The sequence below is a fragment of the Salvia miltiorrhiza genome, chromosome 1 (genome assembly GCF_028751815.1).
Source record: "Salvia miltiorrhiza cultivar Shanhuang (shh) chromosome 1, IMPLAD_Smil_shh, whole genome shotgun sequence".
NCBI classification, from domain to species: Eukaryota; Viridiplantae; Streptophyta; class Magnoliopsida; order Lamiales; family Lamiaceae; genus Salvia; species Salvia miltiorrhiza.
In genome coordinates, this window is record NC_080387.1 from 52,872,073 (window position 1) to 52,898,504 (window position 26,432).

Below are 26,432 nucleotides of genomic sequence, written 5' to 3' on the forward strand. Positions count from 1 at the left end.
GCTCGCCATCCGAGTTAAAGTAGAAAACTCAGGCGGCGGCCAAGATGTCAAGGTCAAAGTGGGATGGTCCCTTGCACAAGGTCATAGAAGAGTGAGCAGTAAAATCAAAGTTACGGGCAATGAAAATACCAAGAAAGTGGCACAAAGTGAGGTGACGTGCAGGGTGCGTGCTGATATGATGCATGCTTGATGCGATCCAATATCCTAAGTTTACTTTCAATCCCTCATGCATGCATCGCAAAAAGAACAGATCAACCCCACTAACTTTGGAAAAAGTAGTCGATCTACCAGTCAGATTGTAACATAGAAATAGATGACACATTCTCAATACGGGATCCACTACATCACACACAGACGACCGGGGTGCATCAAATGGCGATGCTCCCGGTCGAGCAAGTATGGCCCAAGACACCCCTGTATTCCCTACATCCGACTTTACAGACCCTAATCCACAATAAGCAGCCCTGAAATCATGTTCTACCACCTCCTCCATCGTACAAATTCCTAACTTCACTGACCATTCAACCAACGACAGATCGTGGTGCATATTGAACAGACGAAAGAAAATGCATTTTTTGTCAATATCAGCTGTATCATTAAATTTAAATGTAGAGAAGAATTCGAGAGCAAGTTCTTGATATACTGGATATGAAGACTCACATAATAGCCACGACCAACCAATTTTTTCAAAATACCCAACAAAATTGTCCTTCACACCAAGACGTTCAAGAGCAGCAAGGTCTAAAATCTTACCTGTGAGGAAATTCTTCCGTCGACGTATGTTGATTGCCTTGCACATTGCCTCGTCGGGGAAGTTCAGTAATTCCTTGATTTCAGCAGGGTCCGAGAACTCGACCGGGAACTTTTGGGCAGCGGCATCATCTCCTATTTGGGCAGAGGAAGCATCTGAGTCGGCGAACGATTCCGAGGCGGAATCGGAGCCCTCCTCCATCTCGTAATCATCATCGGGAGAACCGGAGTCATCGGAGTCGGCTGCGGTGCTTGGACCAGCGGCGGTGGCTGCCGAGCGTACCCTGGTGCTGCGACGCGGTGGTGGTGGCGGAGCTAGGGCTTCTGGTGGTGGCGAGGCGTCGCTCGGGCTCTGTGTTGGCAGCGACGCGGCGGTGGTGGTCGGTGAAGCTTCAGCGGCCGCGCTTTGGGGTGGAGGAACAGCGGCCGCGCTTTGGGGTGGAAGAACAGTGGTCGCGCATTGGGCTTGGGCCGCGGCGATGTGCGGCGGTGTTGGCTCCGGCGGCAGAACAACCGCATTTGCGCTGACGCGCTCCGCGGCGGTTGGACGGAGCGGCGGTGCGTTCTTCGCCGGTCCTCTTTTCCGTTTGGGGGCCATCCTCGTTGGGGAAGGTGGTGATGCGGTTGGGACGGCGGAGGTGGTGGTTGGCGGTGGAAATGCAGCGGGAAGGTGATGAGTCGAGAGAGAGGAATTCGAAAGGTGGGGGGAAGAAACTTGTGGGGGAAGAATTGACTTGGGTCAAAATAACCCTAATATTGAAAATTGCAATTCAACCCCCATTTCTCCTTATCTGCAGAAAAGACCCCATGTTAGTGTTTCTATAATTGCGAATTGACCCCTACTGGAAATTAGAGAAAAGACTTCCAACACTTAGAAAAATTTTCACAAATTAACCTCAAAAATTCGAGCCTCTCTCATTCTTTTTTTTTTTTAAAAGAAAATTGAAATAAAACGAAACTTTAAAACTAATTAATGGAAACTAAGAACTGAAAAGAAAACTAAACTAAAACGAAAATTAAAGAAAGGAAAGACCAAAACGGGAATTTAAAAGGGAAAGAAAGTCGGGTTGCCTCCCGATAAGCGCCATTTTTTAACGTCGTCGGCTCGACTTCCAACTTTGCTCACGAAACCTTCAGAGGCAGGAGTGAAATTTCTTCCACGTCTGCCACGGGTGATGTATCATAATACGGCTTCAATCGATGGCCATTGACGGTAAACGTCTTCGCCGTATCCAAACTGCGAATCTCAAATGCTCCGTTTGGGCAAACAGACTGTATAACGAAGGGGCCAATCCACTTCGTCTTCAATTTCCCGGGCATCAATCGCAGCTTTGATTGGAACAACAACACCCTTTGGCCGACTTCAAATGTCTTTCCTCGCAGATTCTTGTCGTGCCACATCTTGGTGCGATCCTTGTACCACGCCGCTGCGTCATAAGCTTCAAGACGAAGCTCTTCCAACTCTTGAAGTTGATATCTCCTCTCCTCCTCACACTTGGGCGATTGCATGTTCACCTTCTTGATTGCCCAATATGCTCTATGCTCCAATCCAACAGGTAAGTGACACATCTTCCCAAAAATCAAGCGATAAGGTGACATACCAATAGGAGTTTTGTAGGCTGTTCGATAAGCCCACAATGCATCGTCTAGTCTTGAACTCCAATCCTTCCTTGATGGATTCACCGTCTTCTCCAAGATTTGCTTTATCTCCCGATTAGAAACTTCGGCTTGCCCGTTTGTTTGAGGATGATAGGGAGTAGCCAATCTATGTTGAACTCCATACTTCCGCATCAAAGCTTCAATCGTGCGGTTGTAAAAATGAGTCCCTTGATCGCTTATCACTGCTCGCGGCACTCCATACCTTGTGAAAATATGAGACTTCAAGAACGCAGCGACCACCTTGGAGTCATTCGTTCTGGTGGCTTTCGCTTCTACCCATTTCGAGACATAGTCGACGTCGAGCAATATGTAGAGATTCCCGAATGAACTCGGAAACGGCCCCATAAAATCCATCCCCCACACATCGAATACCTCACAAAAAATCAGCGGAACTTGAGGCATCTCATCTCGTTTGGAAATACTCCCGGTCAGTTGACATCTCCCACAGCTTTTGGAAAACAAGTAAGCACTTCTATTCAACGTGGGCCAGAAGAATCCTGAATCGAGCATCTTCCGAGCTGTCCTCTTTGGGCCAAAATGTCCTCCACAAGCGAGAGAGTGGCAGTGCAAGAGAATTTCCTGTTGTTCTGCTTCATGAATGCATCGGCGTATAACTTGATCGACTCCAACCTTCCACAAGTATGGCTCATCCCAGAAATAATACTTACACTCACTCCTTAGTTTCATCCGATGTGTTTTTGTGAACAGAGGTGGAAATATTCCAGATGTCAAGTAATTGACGATATCGGCAAACCAAGGTTCGGGATCACCCTTGACAACGGCTGAACGTGCTGCTGGCTCGGACAGAGGGCTCTGTTTGGGCAAACAGACAGCCGAACAGGTCTGGATAGCATAAAGATGCTCTTCTGGGAAAGCTTCGTTGATAGGGATCTCATCTTCCCCTTGCTGGACTAAACGACTTAAATGGTCAGCCACATGATTCTCCGCTCCCTTCTTATCCCGAATCTCCCAATCAAACTCCTGCAACAAAAGAATCCATCTAATCAAACGTGGTTTAGACTCTTTCTTTGATAGTAGAAACTTCAATGCGGCATGGTCCGTGTAGACAATTATTTTCGCCCCCAAAAGATATGAACGGAATTTTCCAAAGGCAAAAATAATCGCCAACATCTCCTTTTCTGTTGTTGCATAGTTGCATTGGATTCAACGTCTTTGAAGCATAATAAATTACGTGGCTCTCCTTCCCCATCTTTTGTCCAAGCACCGCACCCACAGCATGGTCACTAGCGTCGCACATGAGCTCAAAAGGAAGGTTCCAGTTAGGTGGTTGCATAATCGGAGCCGTGGTCAACTTGGTTTTCAACAAGTCAAACGCCTGCTTGCAGTCGTCTGTTAGGGCAAACGGAACATCATTCTGCAGCAGATGTGTCAATGGTTGCGCGATCTTTGCGAAATCCTTGATGAATCGTCTGTAGAATCCAGCGTGACCAAGAAAACCTCGAATCTCCTTCACATTTGTAGGGTATGGCAGCTTCGCTATCAAATCCACCTTTGCCTTGTCCACTTGAATTCCCCTTTCTGAAACAACATGGCCTAAAACGATGCCCTCCTTGACCATAAAATGACACTTTTCAAAATTCAAGATCAAATTCTTCTCTACACAACGTGTCAAAACCTTCTCCAAGTTGTCAAGGCAGCCCTCAAACGATGCTCCATAAACTGTAAAATCGTCCATAAAGATCTCGATGCTCTTCTCGATCAAATCAGAAAAAATACTCATCATACATCTTTGGAAAGTGCCGGGTGCATTGCACAATCCAAACGGCATCCTCTTGCAAGCATATGTTCCAAACGGGCAGGTAAAGGTAGTCTTCTCTTGATCTTCTTGGTTGACATGAATTTGAAAATAGCCACTATACCCATCCAAGAAGCAAAAGAATGATTGTCCAGCCAAGCGCTCCAACATTTGATCAATGAATGGTAGAGGAAAATGATCCTTGCGAGTGGCTGCATTTAACTTCCGATAATCGATGCACATCCGCCATCCAGTCACAAGACGCATTGGCACCAACTCATTCTTCTCGTTCTCAACCACTTGCAATCCTGACTTCTTTGGAACCATGTGAATCGGGCTCACCCACTTGCTGTCAGAGATAGGATAAATGATTCCCAAAGCGAGAAGCTTTAGAATCTCCTTAAGCACGATCTCCCTCATGTTCGGATTCAACTTCCTCTGCGGGTCTCTAACAGGCTTAGCATCCGACTCCATCAAGATGTAATGTTGACACACGTCAGGACTGATACCAGTGATGTCCGCCAATGTCCACCCAATAGCCCTCTTGTGCCTCTTAAGCACGGTGATCAACTGCTGCTCCTGGCTCGCGGTCAGGTCGCTACTAATGATGACTGGAAGAGTATCAGCGTCCCCCAAGTAGACGTACTTCAGATTCAAAGGAAGATGCTTGAGCTCCAGTTCAGGCGGCTTTTCATCGGATCTCAACGGTCTGTCGTACGGTGTCTGTTTGGGCAAACAGAACTGGCTTCCCGAACGGACCACCTCCGGTTGTGCATAAAGAGACATGATGGCCTCCTTGACCTCTGCATCGTTCATCCCTTGAGCATCAAAATCTGTCCAACTCTTGATCATAGTGAGCTTCAACTTATCCTGCATGAATTCGGTCTCAAGAAATTCTTGGACGAGAGGGTCAATCACATCAATAGAATAAGCATTTTCAGCGTCGTTAGGAGTTTTCATGGCATCATCCATACTAAAAGTGTATTTCTCCCCATGATAATCCAGACAAATCGTGCCATTACTAACATCTATGATTGACTTTGCAGTTCTTAGGAACGGACGACCTAAAAAGACTCCCGTTGAACCCTTAGATTGCACTCCACTCATCCTCACCACATAGAAGTCGGCAGGATAAACAAAATTATTCACACTCACAAGAACATTCTCAAGCAAACCCTCGGGATAAACACAAGACCTATCGGCTAACTGGATGACCACTCTAGTGTCTACCAATTCTACACCCGACAATCTATTGTAAACAGTGAGAGGCATAACATTGATAGACGCTCCTAAGTCACACATAGCATGCTCGATCCTAGTATCACCAATGTAAATGGGAAGAGAAAACATACCAGGATCTTTGCACTTGACGGGTAACTCCTTCTTGAGTGCAGCTGAGACGTTCTCGCCCATCACAATCTTTCCAGTTGCCTTGGACTTTCCAGCTATGAAGTCCTTCACAAATTTCCCAAAAGGAGGGATTTTCAACGCTTGCAAGAATGGAAGATTCACTTCAAGTTTGCCGAAGATCTTCACAAAATCGATGAGCTCCTCCTCTGGCTTTTTCTTCGCCAATCTTCCTGGAAAGGGAACTGATATTGCAGCCTTAGGATCAGGTATGCTTGAAGGTTTAGAGACCTTGGTTTGCTCCTCCTCGGTGGATTCAAGTACTGCTCCTTTCCCCTTCTGCTCAGCTGTCGGCCCCTTGTTCTGTTTGGCCAAACTGGGCTGTTCTGCCTGCTGAATGACTGGATCCGTCGTGCCAACAGAACGCTCGAATTCCTCCACACGAAATTCGACTCCAGAATCTACCTGCGGTCCATCTTAAGAGTTCTGGGGTGTCGGTCCGTCCAACTCTGTACCGCTCCTCAAGGTGATATTATTGACATTCTCCTTGGGATTCACATGAACTTGAGATGGCAAAGTTCCATTATTCCCCTTAAGCTGATTCATGGATGTGGCGAGTTGAGACATTTGGCGGGATAGTCCTTCGATTTGCACCTTCTGCTCGGCTTGAGATTGTTGAAGCTGTTGCACATTATTTTGCAGAAATTGCTGGTTGCCAATCAAATCCGCCATCATCTCCTCAAGTGACTTGCCTTGCTTCTCGGGAGGATGTTGCTGAGCTTGTGGAGCTTGATACCCCGTCCTTTGATGTGGAGGACGATAGTTTTGCTGTTGTGGCTGCTGCATCGTTGGTGGTTGCTTCGGCTCGGGATCTCTCCATCGGAAATTGGGATGGTTTCTCCATGGAGCATTGTGATTGTTCGCGTACTGGTCCCGTTTGGGCAACTGGGGCAGTGGCGTGTCACAGCTGTAAAAATTGTGGAAGAATTCGCTTGTGCTTGATATTCTTCCTCATCCCCCGTGCATTGCAAACTCGTGTGGCCTGAATTACCGCATGCTCCACATTGCTTTTCTATCGGTTGTCCAGCGGTTGCAACCTTCTCCACCACAGTACTCAACATTCTCTCCAATTTCCCCATCCTTGCTTCGAACTTCTCCTCAAAATCTGATGAACTAGCTTGAGCAGCTTTCTTGAGCAGTTGGATGCGCGGCTCCTCATATTCCCTCGTAGCTTCCACCAAGTGTTGAATTAATCTTTTGGCTTCACTCACCGTGTTTTGGGAAAATCCCCCTCCACTTGCTGAGTTCACCAAATTCTTAGTGTCAACGGTCATCCCTTAGTAGAAATACTGCAACAAGTCACCCTCAGAAAACTTGTGGTTTGGGCAACTATCCACCAATCTCCTAAATCTGGTCCAGTAGGCGCTTAACGATTCATCATACTCCTGCTTTGCACCACCGATCTCCTTCTTTAGCGCGTTCGTCTTGGTGGGAGGGAAAAAATGCTCCAGGAATAGCCTTTTCATCTCCGCCCATGTAGTGATAGAATACGGTGGGAGACTCGCGAACCAAGAGTTCGCCTCTGCTGTCATGGTGATGGGAAAAGCAGCTAATCTGAAGTGTTCCTCCGTTACATCAGTAGGGCGCTTCTGTACCTTGCAGATCTTGATGAATTCGCTCAGGAAATTATATGGATCTTCTCCTTTCTTCCCGTAGTACTTAGGAAGAACATTAAGCAATCCAAGCTTAATTTCTATAGCAGTAGCAGCCGCCGGCATCCGAATCGGGGTTGGGGGGTCATCAGCTTCGTGGCTGGAGAGATCGCACAGTCTCGGATCGTCAGCCATGTCACTCTCAGTACTTGCAACCGAAATTGAGTCGGTTTCTTCTTCACAGTCTGATTCTGTCTCCGAGTCGTGGTCTGTTTGGGCAAATAGAACCTCTTAAGCAGCGACAATACCAGATTTCTTCTCGACGAACTGTTCTTGTCGAACGGGAAGGTCAGCCTGCGAATCCAGCAGATCCAGTAGCTTCCTCGCCTTTGCCTCCTTCCTTAACTTCTTCGCGGTCTTCTCAATTTCACTATCGTAGAGGAGGTTCGGCTTGGACGATCTGCTCATAAATAAAGAAAATAAAAAAAGAAAAAAAGACAAAGGGAAAAGAATTAATTAACACCGCTCCCCGGCAACGGCGCCAATTTAGTGGACGTCGTATACCACCAAAATAATTCCTGCAGAATTACCAAAATAAATTAATACAATGGCAAGCAGGGTCGATCCCACAGAGAGCAGTTAGAACCATTCAAATCCCTAAATCTATAAAAAAAACGGTGATGCCACCACGCCTTAACTTGGAGAAAATATTAATTAACTAAGAAAGCAAATTAAATCAAATAAAAGACTTTTGAATTAAATCAATAAAAAGGGTAATTCGGCTCAAATAAATCCACACTAATTCAAAGCTCTGATCATCGACGCAATAATTAATTAATCCCTACCAACCAACCAGTTATAGGATACCGTGAAACGCAACGGACGTACCCCAATTCCTACTTACTGTGTCGATAAACAGCTGGAGACGCCAGACCTGCTTATTTCCCTTATTAAAATATAACCTAGCTGGAGACGCCAGACCTAGATTTAATATTCTAATAGCATTAAGATGAAGGAACCCAATTTATACCAATTATCCTAGGGACGCTAGTAATAATTAATATATCAATTAATTCCCCCTACGAACACGGAAGTTGTATCACTAATTAGTCCAATTCCAACAATTACGGATTGGCAGGAACTAATTGACTGTAATCCAATTAAACCTAAGTTGGCCAGACTTAAATAAAATCAGAATTATCTTTAAACCCTAGGAATTAATCAAAATCAATAGGAATCAATTTTATAACCAATTAGGTCTCACAGATCATTAAATTAGAGTTTCATTATTCTCGCCGAATTAAAAGATTTAGCTACTCATGCTTAAAATAAAAACAATCAAATAAATAAAATTAAACATAATTAAAATATGCGAATAAAACTGAGAAAATAAATTGCAAGAAATAAATCAAACTTGAATTAACCCAATACTCGGTTGCCTCCTTCGATTCCAATCCAGCCGCTACCAATAATTGAATGAACAAGAATTAAAAAACTAAAACTAAACTAAGAGATCAATTGCTAGTACGTGAGAATTGCATGAAGAATAAAATTGCATGGAATAATGGAAACAAAAGTCAACTGCTACTATTAAAATTCAACAAGTGCGGCTGAATCAAAAAAGTGAATGTGTAGAACTAATCAGAAAAATCAAAACCTAATAATCCTTAGTCCACAAAAGCGGCTAGGTCTAATGCTAATCATAAAAATAAGAATCCTTCTTCTACTCAAATTCTACCATGCGGCCCTTAACAAACTTAAGGAAATTAATTCCTTCAAGGCCGCATAAACCAAACATGGGCTTCGGCCCTAAACTTAATTAATATCCAAAATAAAATGAAACTAAGAGTTTTGAGCTTTATAAAAATATAACAATTAAATTAAAAGCTCAATCTCTACTTCTTCCATCTTCACGTCAAATCCCATCGCAAATTCGTCTTTCTCCACTTTCTTCCAATTAGCAGCTCCATCTCCAATTCTTTTCATTCCTGCGCCAAAACATAGCAAAACATGTAATATCACATGAAACCACGACAAAACGCACACTAAACTAGGTAGCTAAAATACACACATCACCTACTTTTCGAAATAATTCCACTCACTATTATCCTTACAATCTTCATTTTTTGTGAGACTCATTCTCCACTCATCAAATACACAATTAACTTTTATTAAAATTCGTGCCACCCTATCTTAGGAATATGTTTAAGGGACAGAGAGAGTATTATTATAATTATTGCATTTTCATTGTTTCCTCGTATTAGTCATGCCATAATAACAGAGTAAATTCAAAGTCTATTTAGCCTAATGAAGTACTCCACCATCCATCCTAATTTAGAAGGTCATATTTTATTATTTGGACGTTTTAATTTAATACTAGGTCATTTCTCAAGATGAAAAGTTAATACATAACAAATAATCTTACATAACTCATTATTTACATCATATATCATCGTGATCCACACATAATTACCTCTCTTCTCATTTAAAAAAGAATATCTTCGTTTAATTCTTCTAATTTTTTGATAAATACCTTAAATTAAAAAAATTACTCTTTCTCATGTTTTATTATAAATTATTCATGTTTTAACATTCTTGTCCGGTCCTTGTGGCCTATTAAATTGAAAGAAAGGAATAGTAAATTAAGAGATAAAACTAAAATTCTTACAAATATTTAGAATAAAGGAAAGAGTTCAATTCTGTTGGGAATTAGAGACGCCAATAATTCCGCCCGGGATCTAGTGTGACTCAATATTTTGGATATCGACCGATATGAAACGAGAAGAAAAAATGACACCGATATTTTTAACGTGGTTCGGCCAAACTGCCTACGTCCACGGACCCACACCAATATATTAGAGAATCTCAAAAGGAGGAGTACAACAAAAATACCACACTGTATTTTGCATCTGCCTACGCAGAGGCTATCTCTCAACTCACTTTTATCACTCGTGTATAACTTCCATACTGAAGTTTTCTCTCACAAGATTTTTATCTCTCTAGCAAAATTTTCCTTCTGCTTGGTGGTGTTGGTGGTTCTGGGTTGATTTTCAGGCTGCTATGAAGGCCTCAATTTATAGGCAAAGATCAAGAAGTGTGAGCCACAAAGCTTGAAGAAATTTGCAGCAAAAGTGGAAATTTTGGCAGCCATTTTTGAACATAACACAGATGTTTGGTGGCTGCCCCTTTTTGACTAGCCACCATTTTTGACTAACAATCTCCCACTTGAAGACTGATTTCAATCTGTCTTCACACCTTGATCAACGCAGCAGCCTTTCTGTCTTAATTGTAAAGACATAACCGGTAGTGCTTCTCTTGCGATCTACCTCACCGGCAAAATCTGCATCTACAAAACCTTGTAGTGCTACATCACCTCGTCGAAAGCTCAAGCATCTATCAGTAGATCCACGTAGATATCTCAATATCCACCTTACTGCTTCCCAATGCTGCTTTCCAGGATTTGCCATAATTCTGCTCACAACTCCCACTGCATGAGCGATATCTGGTCTAGTACAGACCATGGCATACATCAGACTTCCAATGGCTGAGGCGTAAGGAATTTTAGCCATGAAGTCTCTTTCCTCATTTGTCTTTTGAGAGTGCACTTTGCATAGGCGGAAATGGTTAGCTAACACTGAGCTAACCTGCTTAGCACTGCTCATGTTGAATCTTTGCAAGATTCGATCAACGTATTTGGCCTGAGACAACTGCAAAACACCTTTTTGCTTGTCTCTGTAAATTCTCATCCCGAGAATTCGCTTTGCTTCTCCTAAATCCTCCCCTCAAACCAAGGACCACATCATGTCCTCCCTCGAACGACAATACGTACATCTTGCACCGCCGTTACCACTCAACGGGACTCGCTGCCTGACCACAGTATCAGGAAGACTTTCGATACAAGGAACCACCAGATTCAATCGTGAGTTCACTGGGGGTACACCTCCGTATATCTTGCACCGCCGTTACCACGCAACGGGATTCGCTGCCTGACCACACTATTAGGAAGACTTTCGATACAAGGAACCTGAGGATTCAATCGTGAGTTCACTGGGGGTACACCTCCGTATATCTTGCACCGCCGTTACCACTCAACGGAACTCACTACCTGACCACACTATCAGGAAGACTTTCGATACAAGGAACCTGAGGTCGAGATGACCTCCTAGGAATAGGAGTTAGAGCTGGAACTGGAGACTGTGGTGGAACTGCAGTATCATCTGGATCAACATATGTTGGATCCTCCGTTGTTGTGTCGGTGAACTGCACTGCATTCTTTGTCCTTGTACATCACATTTTCATTGAATATTACGTCCCTGCTTTGGATGACTTTCCTATTTTTGTCATCTCAAAAATGGTACCCGAACTCATCTCCACCATTATCCAATGAAAATACATTTTAGTGATTTGGAGTCGAGCTTACTCCTGGCAATATCACTAATGTGTACATACGCGAAACAACCAAATACTTTTAAGTGAGAAAGTTTAATTTCTTTGCCACTCAAAACTTTCTCCAGTATTCTGTACTCCAATGGTACAGATATCCCACGGTTAACGAGATATGCCGTTGTGTTGACAGCTTCTGCCCAAAATTGTGTTGGCAGTCCTGCATGTATCCTCATGCTCCTAGCTCTTTCTGTCAACGTCCGGTTCATGCGTTCTGCCACTCTATTTTGTTGTGGGGTCCCTGGCATTTCTAACTTGATGCCATTCTGGTAACAAAATTTCTTGAACGCCATATCTTCGTATTCTCCGCCATTATCGGATCTCTTTATCCGTAAGCCAGTTTCATTCTCCACCATGGCCTTCCACTTCTTGAACGCCTCAAACACCTCTGACTTTTGTCTCAAGAAGTAAACCCACACCTTTCTCGAGTGGTCATCGATGAAAGTCACAAAGGTAAGACTTTCCGCCAATGGATGGAACTCTTGCTGGGCCCCAAACATCTGTGTGGACTAACTCAAGCTTTACTTGCTTCAGAGTTCTACCACTTGTGTTGAAACTCACCCTCTTCTGGTAGTTTCCCTTTCGAATGCATATACTTGAGCCCTTTCTGGCTCATGTGCCCAAGTCTTTGGTGCCACAAATTTGCATTCTCCTTGCTATCAGCAACTGCAATTGTCACACACGCGTTCATCGCTGTGTATAGGCTGCCAGTATCCTTGCCACGTGCAAGAATCATTGCGCCCCTAGTGATTTTCCAACAATCACCTGAGAGGTGTGTATCACATCCTTCTCTCGACAATTGCTTGACGGAGATCAAGTTATTTCTCAATTCTGGAATATGTCTCAAGTCCTTCTCCTTCAGCCACAACATTGGCTTCGGTCTTTTTCTCGTTTCCCTTTGAAGGTATTTTACACTGCGTTCTGTAGTGCCCGACCTGACCACAGTTCCAACATTCAACAGACTTTGATTTGTTGGAATTCTTGTGGATTCTGGAGCTCTGCCTGCCATTCCTTGACTTGCTTCGTCCACGTCCTTGACTTCTGGATTTTCCTTCAAGGGCTTATACAGGTCCTTCTGGTACAAGTAATCCTCCATTTGCATTTTTCAAAAAATCCAAAATTCACACCGTTGAATTTATCAATTTTGGAACTTTTATCGTCTGTCGACATTGCTCCCACTCGATCTAGACTCCTTGAATCGTTTCTGATTTTTCAGCTAACCACCGTGTTTAGAACACCTTTTGTCGACAAAATCGAAACCGCCGACAAATTTCACTATTCACGTGAATAGCAACAACGAAAAAACATCAGAAAATATCTGCCACCACCGTGGCTTTGATACCAGTTGTTGGGAATTAGAGACGCCAATAATTCCGCCCGGGATCTAGTGTGACTCAATATTTTGGATATCGATCGATATGAAACGAGAAGAAAAAATGACACCGATATTTTTAACGTGATTCGGCCAAACTGCCTACGTCCACGGACCCACACCAATATATTAGAGAATCTCAAAAGGAGGAGTACAACAAAAATATCACACTGTATTTTGTATCTGCCTACGCAGAGGCTATCTCTGAACTCACTTTTATCACTCGTGTATAACTTCCATACTGAAGTTTTCTCTCTCTCTAGCAAAATTTTCCCTCTGGTTGGTGGTGTTGGTGGTTCTGGGTTGATTTTCAGGCTGCTATGAAGGCCTCAATTTATAGGCAAAGATCAAAAAGTGTGAGCCGCAAAGCTTGAAGAAATTTGCAGCAAAAGTGGAAATTTTGGCAGCCGCGCCATTTTTGAACATAACACAAATGTTTGGTGGCTGCCCTTTTTGACTAGCCACCATTTTTGACTAACAAATTCTAACATGATTTCTCTTCTCTCGATTTGACATATACTTGTAAGGTTGGATAGATGTGGGTCTTTTAGTTTCAATTAAAGGGTGTGAACCTGTATAGATTCGAAGTCGTCTACAAGCCTCATATTTCTTTTTCCTTCTAATTTCTATCGACATAAAATAATTAAATCAAATAAATAAAATATTTTCTGCCATGTATGCAGTTCCAATTTGAGCACATTTAATTTAAAAACTACTGTTCCTAAAACGGCTGTAGCTATTCTCTGAATCTCTGCATCCAGTCTATATTCCTTCTATATAGTCCCATTTTTTTTTTTTTTTGAGAATAAAAGAAGCTATCATTAAAACGAAGGAGAGTTCACAGTAACAGGCAACACCCTAGCGGAAGAAAGAGGTAAAACATTACATAAAGCAAAACCAGCAAGTTTGTCGGCAGCCGCATTCCCTTCACGAGGCGTCCAGCTAAAAGCAAAAAGGCGGAAAGAAACCAAGATCTCCTGGATAGCTCTCAGCGTATCTCCCAAAAAAGACATATCCTTTTCCTTCTTCATCAACAGCCAATAAAGGACTTGGCTATCAGTTTCAAAGATAACATCCGAATCTCCCCGTTCCCGGCAAAGACGAAGACCTTCCAGCAAAGCAATGGCTTCTCCCTCAATGACCGAGATGTCGGCTATGGTGACAGCGCTGACCCACGTGGTGTCTAGTCAGCCGCAAAACGGCGGCGGAATCTCGTCGTCTTATGGTGGTGGGGATTTTGTCCAAGCCTCCATTAATTCTCCTTCCTCTGCTTACTCGTCTTCGAGTTCCGCCTCGGCTAGCGGCCGGAAAAGGAGGCACGATCGACAGGATTGCGCGGCCGAGTTTTCTGAGAATTTTTATTCGTTTAGAGCTGCTAAATCAGGTTTGCAATTTTATTGGTTTATGTTTTTTTTTTCTTCTTCTTTTTGGAGTTATGATTAACTTTTTTTTAGCATGCAGCTGCTCTGTTTCCCAGTTATCTATTGTCCTTTTTTTTTTTTTGAATTTCGGATTCTTTTTTTCATTTACAGTATTTGATTGCTTAGATTTTTTAAATATGTTATTATATGAACATAATTTTTTTTTAATTTACACATTAATTTAAATAAGAAAAATAGTAAGTATTTTTAATTTGCATGTTTATGAAACAGTGTTCTAGCTAGAATTTTCTTGTTCTCTTATAGTCTTATTATTCTTTTGTTTATATTATACTTCTTCACACAATTACAGAGGCCTTGAAATTCGATACATGGTTCCCATTTTATTTTATTTTTGTTGAAAACGTTTGATTTTATGGTCTTTTTATATTTAAGTTACTTACGTACGTTGCGTAGGTCATGAATATTTATGATCAGCTAGCAAATTAATTTTAGTATATATGTTAGTATATACCAAACTCAGATAAATGATGATGAAGTAAAAATGTAGTAAAAGACGAGATTTCATTTCATATGGGATATATTATAAAATTTGATTTCTGGTATCTTTCAGTAAGTCGAGTCATAAATGATGGCGAAATAAAATATGTACGTAAAACATGAGAATTTCATGTTGAATTAATATAGCATATCTGTCATTTGTTTTGATAATGGACAAAAGAAAATATTGTCGTCGAATTTAGAATGTTCAAATCAAATCCAATTGCAAAAACTTAATACAAATATTCTTTCTCCAGAGCCAGCGGCAGCCGCCGCGGAACAAACGCCACCACCGGAGTCCTCCTCCTACACTGCCTCCTACCCAGAAACCGGAGAAAGACGGCGGCGATACATAGGCGTCCGCCAACGACCGTGGGGAAAATGGGCGGCCGAGATACGAGACCCACAGAAAGCCGCCAGAGTGTGGCTCGGCACCTTCAACACGGCGGAGGATGCCGCCCGAGCATACGACGAGGCGGCACTGCGCTTCCGAGGCAGACGAGCCAAACTCAACTTCCCGGAAAATGTCCGCATCCTGCCGCCGCCTCAGCCTTCCCAATATTCCACACAATTCACCATCTCCGCTCCTCCGCCGCCCCCCACCGCCGCCGCGCCACAGCAGTCGTTTTTTCAAACTGCCGGTAGTGACTACTTGGAATACTCGGAGCTGCTCGGGAGCAGGGGCGATCTGCAATTAGGGCATCCGCCGGCGACGCTGTTTGAGAATATGTTGTATGCTTCGTCATTGGCTGGTTTGTATTCACATTATTCTTCTTCTGTTTCTTCGTATCAAGAACAAGGCGTCGGCGGCAGTAGAAATTTTCCGGCACCGCCATGGAATTCGGGTATCTATCTGTTAACTTGCGATTTGGAGATGAATATTCCTTAAAAAGGAAAAAAGACATAATTCTCATAAAAAGGGTACTCAAAGAACTTGTATACGCGTTATATTCCTTAAAAGGAAAAAGGGCATCGTTAGGGGCTTGGCTAAAACATTATCAGAGTTTGCAACGGAAGACGTAACTGAAATAATCAGTGTTTACAGCGGAATGCATAACTGAGATACATGTATGAAGACATGTATCATTTCTGAGCCTACTTTAAGTTCGACAAAAACTCCACTCAGCAACACTTCATCGCCCATCACAGCTCAACCTGCACAAACATAAACAACGAAGGGCTAAGTACAAGAGTACTTAGTGGGCAGTTGCCAAGCATATAACATAACATCAACAACAAAACACAACATCGCATAAGAGACATAAGTTTCTTTCAAATCCTTTGCTCATTAAACATTTCCAAATTTATAAATAGCATGAGCGCATTCTTCATCATCAACAATCATAAACAAGCATCGTGTCGTGGAGAAGGCCTTCCCCAACGAACACGGGCATCGCGCCGTGAGGGGGGGCCTCCCTCAGCGGTCACGGCATCGTACTATTGAGGGAGGCCTCCCCCAATAGACGTTGTAACACTGGCATACTGGCATCGCGCCGCTAGGGAGGCCTCCCTCAGCGGACACGGGCATCGCGCCGTGAGGAAGGCCCTCCTCAGCGGACACGGCATCGTACTGTTGAGGGAGGCCTCCCCCAACAGACGCAAGCGTCAAACATAAGCATAAACTTATCAGCGTAAAGCATTCAAGCGTAAATAAGCGTAATCAAGCGTAAATTACATAGGGCGTAAATAGTATAAACAACATAGCGTAAATCATTTAACGTGCAGCATAATAAAGCTTAACTCATTTAAGTGTAATAAAGCATACCACACTTGAAGATCCAATTTGCATTTTAAAGCATAACACTTGCATAGCATTTTATTTACGCGTAAGAAATTGCCCACCTGATCCTCGGTATGGAAGATAGGCGATCTTAAGCTGTAGTACCGTCCTGTGAACCAATTCCTACAAGACGAGTTCTTAACACTTAGCACATACCATAGATAACGAGAATCGTTGTCTACTTAGGGTCTCTGGGTCAACCTATTCCTGAACTTACAACGCATAATCGAACTAGGAATTATGCATTTTACATACATTAGCTTATCTTGATGCCTTATCTAGGTTAACTCACTCATTTTCATAAAAACTTTGCATAAAACATGTCCCAAACTCGTTAAGCACATATACTAAATCTTTCATGAAACATCCTTTAAAATAAACTTTGATACATAGAAAATAATTCAACAACTTGAGCTCTTAAGGGGTTGTTTTGCAACAGGCACCAATTCTGCCTCGGATCTCCAAATGAGGCTCCAAAAGACATTCTGGAAATTAGACATTTCAAGGATCATTCTCCAATTTGAATCGAATGAAAAAAAGTTCAAACGAGCAAGATATGCCCTCTCAAAGATAGGTATTTAACAAGCAAAAATCTGAAAATTTCAGATTTCCAAATTACAACCAAGTCAGTGGGCTTTCTTTAAAAATTCATATCTCCCTTTACAAAACTCCACTGGAAATCCCAAGGGTCAATCCGGAAACTAGGGAGAGAGAGTAACACTCTCCAGTTGGATTTACCCCAAGAAGGTTCATGATTTAGAAGATATGACTGTCTAAAGTTTAGTGCAAAAAAAGAGTTCAAGTTTGGCAGATTCAGAACATAAATCGGAAAAACCACTTTAGGCTTCACCAAAAATTCTAAAACTGAACAAGTAAGTTCCCAACATGTCAGTGAATATTCAGTAGAAAGATAGGCTTGAGAATCAAAGATTTAAGTCGGTCTTTGCGACCTCAAAGTCGTAGGTTTGAAAAACCTACTGGATGGTACAAGGAATAAGAACTCGATTTCAAGAATTTATACCGGTTGTTTCCTTTACTCAAAAATGGTGAGGCCAATGCCAAACGAAAGATACGGGAGCCTAGAGTGACATACTCAAGTTTCAAAGGTTTTCACCGATTGAAACTTGACTTATGGCCTCCCAAAGATGGTTTACCAAAAATGTATTCCAGATGGGCAGTGATGTTTAAAAATTCATAAATAAAACATGCGAGCTCTAAATATTCTGAAATTTTACCATTGTATAGAAAACATATTAGAAACGATAAACAATTAATTTGGGAATTTTTGGGAACCGTTTGAATGGCTGGAATCGCCTTGCGAAACACTGCCGGACCAGTGTGCTTATGGCAGATTCGCTGCCTTACCTCATGCACGGTTTTTCACCCAATAAACTCTACCAAAATAATCATCCAAAATCATAAAACATATCCTCACATAATATAGCACACAAATGTGTAAAAATCCATGGCCATAAAGCATTTTCAGTTGAGAAAAAGCAAAGAAAAACTCACCCTCGAAGCACAACCTTCACTCTAACTTTACGCCCTAGTTTTTCCACGCTCTCCCTTGATTTGCTACTTCTCTTGGGCTTCAAGGGCTTCTATGGAGTGTGATAATGGTGGGATCAGCCAAATGACTTAAGTGGTAGGAGTAGGTGGGTGTGGGAGGGAGTAGGTGGGAGGAAGTAGGTGATTGAATAAAATAAAAAGTCTTCCGGGTCGTACTATGGAAACTGTAATAATCGTTCAGTGTTTGCTTAAATAAATAGCTCGTGTAGATGCTAAATGCTTAATATAAATAAATATGCAATGCATATAAATTTAATAACTAAATTTACAAATGTTTTTGTAAATCATTTTTGTTGGAAATAAAATAAATTTAATTCTCATTCCGGCGTGAATCATCTTAAATCTAAGTTCAAAATGAATTCTAAACTTAATATAAATGGGCGGGGTGTTACATTAAGTAAATATAAAAATAAAATCTAGTTCCATCTCGCTTAAATAATTAACGTGACTTTGCTAAGTCAGTTATAACTCTGAAATAATAGCATTGACTGCTTTAACAATATAAATTCAGGATCATAAGCTGAATTCATATCAGAATAATAACCGGTTTCATTCACTGATGAAAAATAATAAACACTGAAAGATGCAATAATTAATTATTGCATTACTGATTTTAATAATTTAAAAGAGCGGGTTACTACATACTACCCCTCTTAACAAAAATTTTGTCCCGAAATTTGCAAAAATCAGCTAAAACAATCCGGGTACTTCTCTTTCATTTTGTCTTCAAACTCCCACGTAACTTCTTCTTATCTGCGGTGCCTCCATAAGATTTTCACTGATGTGATTGAGACTGATTTCGCAAGTGTCCACGTATTGCTGGCAAGGGGGTGTGGGTGTTCCCAATTGCTGAACCTCGTTGTCTGTTGGGGCATTGCGTGGAGTAGTGACCTTTTTGGCCACAATTGTAACAACCGTTAGTTCCAGCCCGACAGATACCCCTATGCATCTTACCGCAATTTGGGCAAGGTGAAATTCCTCTCTGACTTTGGCTACCCCCAATTGACTCGAGGTTAGTCTGTGCCTCGTGCCTTGGTTGAATAAACTGTTCGGCCCGTTCATATTCTTGCCATACTCGCTTATTAATCGGATTGACATTGTCTTCATTGTTGTCCCACTTGCGCTTCCCTTTGAGGGTATGCGAGGCTCCTGGTGGATCGTTTGGCGTTGAGATCAATGGTGGGGCTGACTTGTCTGACGGCATTGCAGCTTCAATGTCAAGTGCCCTGTTCAGAGACTCCGTGTATGAGAGTCCTCCGTGGCTTGCTAAAGCCATCTTAATTTCGTACCGTAGATCGGCACAAAATTTTTCTGCCATCTTCTCATCTGTGTCCACTTGTTGTGGAGCAAACCTAGACAGGTTGCAGAATTCCTTGTCGTATTCAACCACAGATTTCTTTCCTTGCTTCAACTCGTAGAACTCAGCTTCTTTCTTCTTCCTATAGCTTTTCGGAATATATTTATCATATAATCCTGTCTTAAAATCTTCCCAAGTATAACTTGCCCATTGTTCAGGTGTCAGAATTTTTCGTCGTGCTTCCCACCAGAAGTCAGCCGATCCTGTTAGTTGGAAAGAGACGCAAGATAGGCGCTCCTCATCAGTACAACGTAGGAAGTTGAAAATGCGTTCCATTGCACGCACCCAAATCTCAGCTTCAGCCGGTTCACTCGTTCCGTCAAACGTAGGTGGGCTTTGCCTTAAAAAGAGTTCTTCGACTCTCCTAGCTGGGGGCGGAGGGGGTGGGTTATGTCCTCGAGCATCTTGTGGTTCTTCTGGTACAACGTTATGGTTTCTGCGATTGTTATTGTTTCTCACAGGGCGTCCTCTCTTAGGCGGCATTCTGATAGCAAATATTTGTCAATTAGTACACTCTAGCATAATCTAATACAAGCCTCAAAAGAATTCTTGTAAATGTCAACTTATTATAACTTGTAAACAAGTCATGACTCCAATGACAGCATTGATCATTGATGTAGTAAGCTTTAAGGGTCCTTAGCATCTCAAATCTATGAGTCATAACAATCCTTAAGCATATAATATCACATCATCTAAACTGGATACTTAGGCATAAGTCATGGAGATTTATAGCGGCTATAAAATCATGAGCTTTAAAAAAAATTATTCTATACGTATGCCTATGGAATGAATCCCTATGAACATAGAGCTATTAAGATATGAGATCACCACTACGACAGAACATAGAAGCAAACATAGAAGAAATTAGATTGTATCTTTTGGTGGCTATAGTGAAGGCAGCAAGATAAGTGATGCGTATAGAATAATTTTTAAGCTCATGATTTTATAGCCGCTATAAATCTCCATGACTTATGTTTAAGTGTCCAATTTAGATGATGTGATATTATATGCTTGATTACTAATTTATTAGCAACAAATTACCGCAACTAACACGGTGCAATTGTAGCATAAATAACAAGTAACCGAGTATCGTATCCACAGGGACTATTATACCGAATTACTCTAAGTAATCCTAATTAAACTCTAGTAATATTCAGGCAAACGAAAGAAGTAAGGTTGACTTAAACTAAAACGCAAATATAACACTAATTAAAATCACGTAGGAAATATCAAATATAAAAGACAACTGATCCTAGGTTAGTAAATTCATCAATTAAATCTACGAAATCAATCTATTAATCATATGTACTAGTTTAATCCAGCTATGATGAGAGATCACTTAAATAATCAATTACTCTCGCTAGAGCAGCAACGATCGTAGATTAGTAAATTATCTATCTCCGCTAGGTCTCAAGAAAATCTACTAACTCCCAAAAGTTCCTAAGAATAGCTCCCTATGATCCACCTATCTCCGCTAGGTCTCAAGGTTAAAATCATATCATACATTCCTGAATCCGCTAAACAGTTATCTCCGCTAGGTCTCAAACCGAATAGCTAAACATGCAAACTATTGATCAGATAATTCACAAGAAAATAAGCACCAGGAATTATGAATCATAAACTGGAAGGCACAAAGGTATTAACAAATAAATCACATAAATTCAATCAACTATTTACAAACCCTAGAATCAGCTAAAGGAAACTAGCCAGACATGTTGAAATAAAACATAAACATAATTGAATTGAACGCAATTGTAAAAACAAATTGTATAAAAATAAAAACCGAATAAAAACTGAAGTAGCGACTTGAATCTTCAATCTTGATCCAAGCCTTAAAAACTAGAAAGCCATAAAATTCTAAAGCTATAAAACTGAAATATAAAGTCTGGGATTGTCTGGTATCGGCGGCCCCTCTATAGGTCAAAAGAGGACCTATTTATAAGCTTCAGATTTCCTTCGGATCACCATGGAAGTTGCCATGCAAAGTAGAATTCTAAAGGTAATAGAATCGTGTGAAATAAGGCAACTCTCCAGCTGGACGCGTGCTCCGGAAAATACTCCCACTCATGCTGAATTCGCAATTCTCGCCAGAGGAACGGGTCGCGTCAGAGGAATGGATGATTTCCTTGTAATCGCCAGAGGAATGGGTCGCCAGCGGAGTGTCTTCCGCTCTGACGCTTTTCTGCAGAGGAATAAATGATTCCTCTGACTCAGCATTTCTCCGCTCTGACATTTCTGATTCCTCTGACCTGGGCGACTTCCCTCTTCAGCGGGGAAGCGACTTCTCTGACTCAGCGGGGAAGCGACTCCTCTGACTCAGCCAGCGGAATGGGTTCCGCTCTGGCTTTGATTTCTCTGGCGTGTCTCTCCCCTCTGGCTTCTTGATCTCTCTAACTCCAGAGGAATGGTGATTTCTCTGGCACTTCGATTCCTCTGGTGCCTCGATTCCTCTGCTCTGACTATCACCAGAGGAATGGCGACTCCTCTGACACTCAGCTCCTCTGGCTTTTTGATCCCTCTGGCGCCTTATGATTCCTCTGACTTTTTGATCCCTCTGGCTTCGCTTCGCTGCTCTGAAGATTCCTCTGCACTGGAGATTTCGATTCCTCTAGAAAACGCCAAATTCATCCAAAATTCTCCAAAATTGCATTCTTCCATCTAGAAAGCCTAAATCTCCTGCAAAGCATAAAATGCACCATAAAACGCACCAATTTCCAGAAGATTATCTTAAAACACGCACATTCAAACCCTTAAAAATAATGTAAATTAAGCATAAATCAATGCTTAAGAATTGTTATGACTCATGGATTTGAGATGCTAAGGACCCTTAAAGCTTACTACATCAATGTTGTCATTGGAGTCATGACTTGTTTACAAGTTATAATAAGTTAACCTTTACAAGAATTCTTATGAGGTTTGTACTAGATTATGCTAGAGTGTACTAATTGACACATCCCTGCTATCAAAATGCCGCCTAAGAGAGGTCGCCCTGTGAGAAACAATAACAATCGCAGAAACCATAACGCTGTACCAGAAGAACCACAAGATGCTCAAGGACATAACTCACCCCCTCCGCCCCCAACTAGGAGAGTCGAAGAACTCTTTTTAAGGCAAAGCCCACCTACGTTTGACGAAACGAGTGAACCGGCTGAAGCTGAGATTTTGGTGCGTGCAATGGAACGCATTTTCAACTTCCTACGTTGTATTGATGAGGAGCGCCTATCTTGCGTCTCTTTCCAACTAACAGGATCGGCTGACTTCTGGTGGGAAGCACGACGAAAAATTCTGACACCTAAACAATGGGCAAGTTATACTTGGGAAGATTTTAAGACAGGATTATATGATAAATATATTCCGAAAAGCTATAGGAAGAAGAAAGAAGCTGAGTTCTACGAGTTAAAGCAATGAAAGAAATCTGTGGTTGAATACGACAAGGAATTCTGCAACCTGTCTAGGTTTGCTCCGCAACAAGTGGACACAGATGAGAAGATGGCATAGAAATTTTGTGCCGGTCCGCGATACGAAATTAGGATGACTCTAGCGAGCCACGGAGAACTCTCATACACGGAGTCTCTGAATAGGGCACTTGACATTGAAGCTGCGATGCCGTCGGACAAGTCCGCCCCACCGTTTATCTCGACGCCAAACGACTTACCGGCAGCCTCACATACGCTAAAAGGGAAACGCAAGTGGGACAACAATGAAGACAATATCAATCAGACTAATAATACAATGTCGCAAGAAAATGAACGGGCTGAACAGTATGTTCAACAAAGGCACGAGGCACAGACTAATCTCGAGCCAACTGGAGGTAACCAAGGTCAGAAAGGAATTTCACCTTGCCCAAATTGTGGTAAGATGCATAGGTGTATCTGTCAGGCTGGAACTAACGGTTGTTACAATTGTGGCCAAAAAGGTCACTACTCCACGCAATGCCCCAACAGACAACGAGGTTCAGCAATTGGGAACACCCACACCCCCTTGCCAGCAATACGTGGACACTTGCGAAATCAGTCTCAATCACATCAGTGAAAATCTTATGGAGGCACCGCAGATACGAAAACATTACGTGGGAGTTTGAAGACAAAATGAAAGAGAAGTACCCGGATTGTTTTAGCTGATTTTTGCAAATTTCGGGACAAAATTTTTGTTAAGAGGGGTAGTATGTAGTAACCCGCTCTTTTAAATTATTAAAATCAGTAATGCAATAATTAATTATTGCATCTTTCAGTGTTTATTATTTTTCATCAGTGAATGAAACCGGTTATTATTCTGATATGAATTCAGCTTATGATCCTGAATTTATATTGTTAAAGCAGTCAATGCTATTATTTCAGAGTTATAACTGACTTAGCAAAGTCACGTTAATTATTTAAGCGAGATGGAACTAGATTTTATTTTTATATTTACTTAATGTAACACCCCGCCCATTTATATTAAGTTTAGAATTCATTTTGAACTTAGATTTAAGATGATTCACGCCGGAATGAGAATTAAATTTATTTTATTTCCAACAAAAATGATTTACAAAAACATTTGTAAATTTAGTTATTAAATTTATATGCATTGCATATTTATTTATATTAAGCATTTAGCATCTACACGAGCTATTTATTTAAGCAAACACTGAACGATTATTACAGTTTCCATAGTACGACCCGGAAGACTTTTTATTTTATTCAATCACCTACTTCCTCCCACCTACTCCCTCCCACACCCACCTACTCCCACCACTTAAGTCATTTGGCTGATCCCACCATTATCACACTCCATAGAAGCCCTTGAAGCCCCAAGAGAAGTAGCAAAGCAAGGGAGAGCGTGGAAAAACTAGGGCGTAAAGTTAGAGTGAAGGTTGTGCTTCGAGGGTGAGTTTTTCTTTGCTTTTTCTCAACTGAAAATGCTTTATGGCCATGGATTTTTACACATTTATGTGCTATATTATGTGAGGATATGTTTTATGATTTTGGATGATTATTTTTGGTAGAGTTTATTGGGTGAAAAACCGTGTATGAGGTAAGGCAGCGAATCTGCCATAAGCACACTGCTCCGGCAGTGTTTTCCAAGGCGATTCCAGCCATCCAAACGGTTCCCAAAAATTCGCAAATTAATTGTTTATCGTGCCTAATATGTTTTCTATACTATGATAAAATTTCAGAATATTTAGAGCTCGCATGTTTTATTTATGAATTTTTAAACATCACTGCCCATTTGGAATACATTTTTAGTAAACCATCTTTGGGAGGCCATAAGTCAAGTTTCAATTGGTGAAAACCTTTGAAACTTGAGTATGTCACTCTAGGCTCCCGTATCTTTCTTTTGGCATCGGCCTCACCATTTTTGAGTAAGGGAAACAACCGGTATAAATTCTTGAAATCTAGTTCTTATTCCTTGTACCGTCTAGTAGGTTTTACAAACCTACGATTTTGAGGTCGCAAAGGCCGACTAAAATCTTTGATTCTCAAGCCTATCTTTCTACTGAATATTAACTGACATGTTGGGAACTTACTTGTTCTGTTTTAGAATTTTTGGTGAATCCTAAAGTGGTTTTTCCGATTTATGTTCTGAATCTGCCAAACTTGAACTCTTTTTGTGCACTGAACTTTAGACAGTCATATCTTCTAAACCATGAACCTTCTTGGGGTAAATCCAACTGGAGCATGTTACGCTCTCTCCCTAGTTTCCGGATTGACCCTTGGCGTTCCCAGTGGAGTTTTGTAAAGGGAGATATGAATTTTTAAAGAAAGCCCACTGACTTGGTTGTAATCTGGAAATCTGAAATTTTCAGATTTTTGCTTGTTAAATACCCATCTTTGAGAGGGCATATCTTGCTCGTTTGAATTTTTTTTCATTCGATTCAAATTGGAGAATGATCCTTGAAATGTCTAGTTTCCATAATGTCTTTTGGAGCCGCATTTGGAGATCCGAGGCAGATTTGGTGTCTGTTGCAAAACAACCCCTTAAGAGCTCAAGTTGTTGAATTATTTTCTATGTATCAAAGTTTATTTTAAAGGATGTTTCATGAAAGATTTAGTATATGTGCGTAACAAGTTTGGGACATGTTTTGTGGAAAGTTTTTATGAAAATGAGTGAGTTAACCTAGATAAGGCATCAAGATAAGCTAATGTATGTAAAATGCATAATCCCTAGTTCGATTATGCGTTGTAAGTTCGGGAATAGGTTGACCCAGAGACCCTAAGTAGACAACGATTCTCGTTATCTATGGTATGTGCTAAGTGTTAAGAACTCGTCTTGTAGGAATTGGTTCACAGGACGGTACTACAGCTTAAGATCACCTCTCTTCCATACCGAGGATCAGGTGGGCAATTTCTTACGCGTAAATAAAATGCTATGCAAGTGTTATGCTTTAAAATGCAAATTGGATCTTCAAGTGTGGTATGCTTTATTACGCTTAAATGAGTTAAGCTTTATTATGTTGCACGTTAAATGATTTACGCTATGTTGTTTATACTATTTACGCCCTATGTAATTTACGCTTGATTACGCTTATTTACGCTTGAATGCTTTACGCAGATAAGTTTATGCTTATATTTTATGCTTGCGTATGTTGGGGGAGGCCTCCCTCAACAGTACGATGCCGTGTCCGCTGAGGAGAGCCTTCCTCACGGCGCGATGCCCGTGTCTGCTGAGGGAGGCATCCCTAGCGGCGCGATGCCAGTATGCCAGTGTTACAGCGTCTATTGGAGGAGGCCTCCCTCAATAGTACGATGCCGTGACCGCTGAGGGAGGCCCCCCCTCACGGCGCGATGCCCGTGTTCGTTGGGGAAGGCCTTCTCCACGACACGATGCTTGTTTATGATTGTTGATGAT

The 26,432-nt window shown here is 41.7% G+C and overlaps 1 protein-coding gene across 1 annotated transcript; it reads left to right on the forward strand.

The window, feature by feature from the left end:
* Positions 1 to 13,533: 13,533 nt before the first annotated feature.
* Positions 13,534 to 15,817, forward strand: LOC130993041 (ethylene-responsive transcription factor ERF110-like). Its single transcript, XM_057917763.1, has 2 exons — positions 13,534 to 14,363; positions 15,156 to 15,817. Exons 1-2 carry the CDS (start codon positions 14,102 to 14,104, stop codon positions 15,785 to 15,787), a joined length of 894 nt encoding a protein of 297 aa, XP_057773746.1. The 5' UTR covers positions 13,534 to 14,101; the 3' UTR covers positions 15,788 to 15,817.
* The last annotated feature ends 10,615 nt before the right edge of the window (positions 15,818 to 26,432 follow it).

Coding starts and splice junctions, on each gene's coding strand:
- LOC130993041 (XM_057917763.1), top strand. CDS start 14,102: ATGGCTTCTCCCTCAATGACCGAGATGTCGGCTATGGTGACAGCGCTG. Junction 14,364..15,155: donor GTTTAGAGCTGCTAAATCAG/GTTTGCAATTTT, acceptor TTCTTTCTCCAG/AGCCAGCGGCAGCCGCCGCG.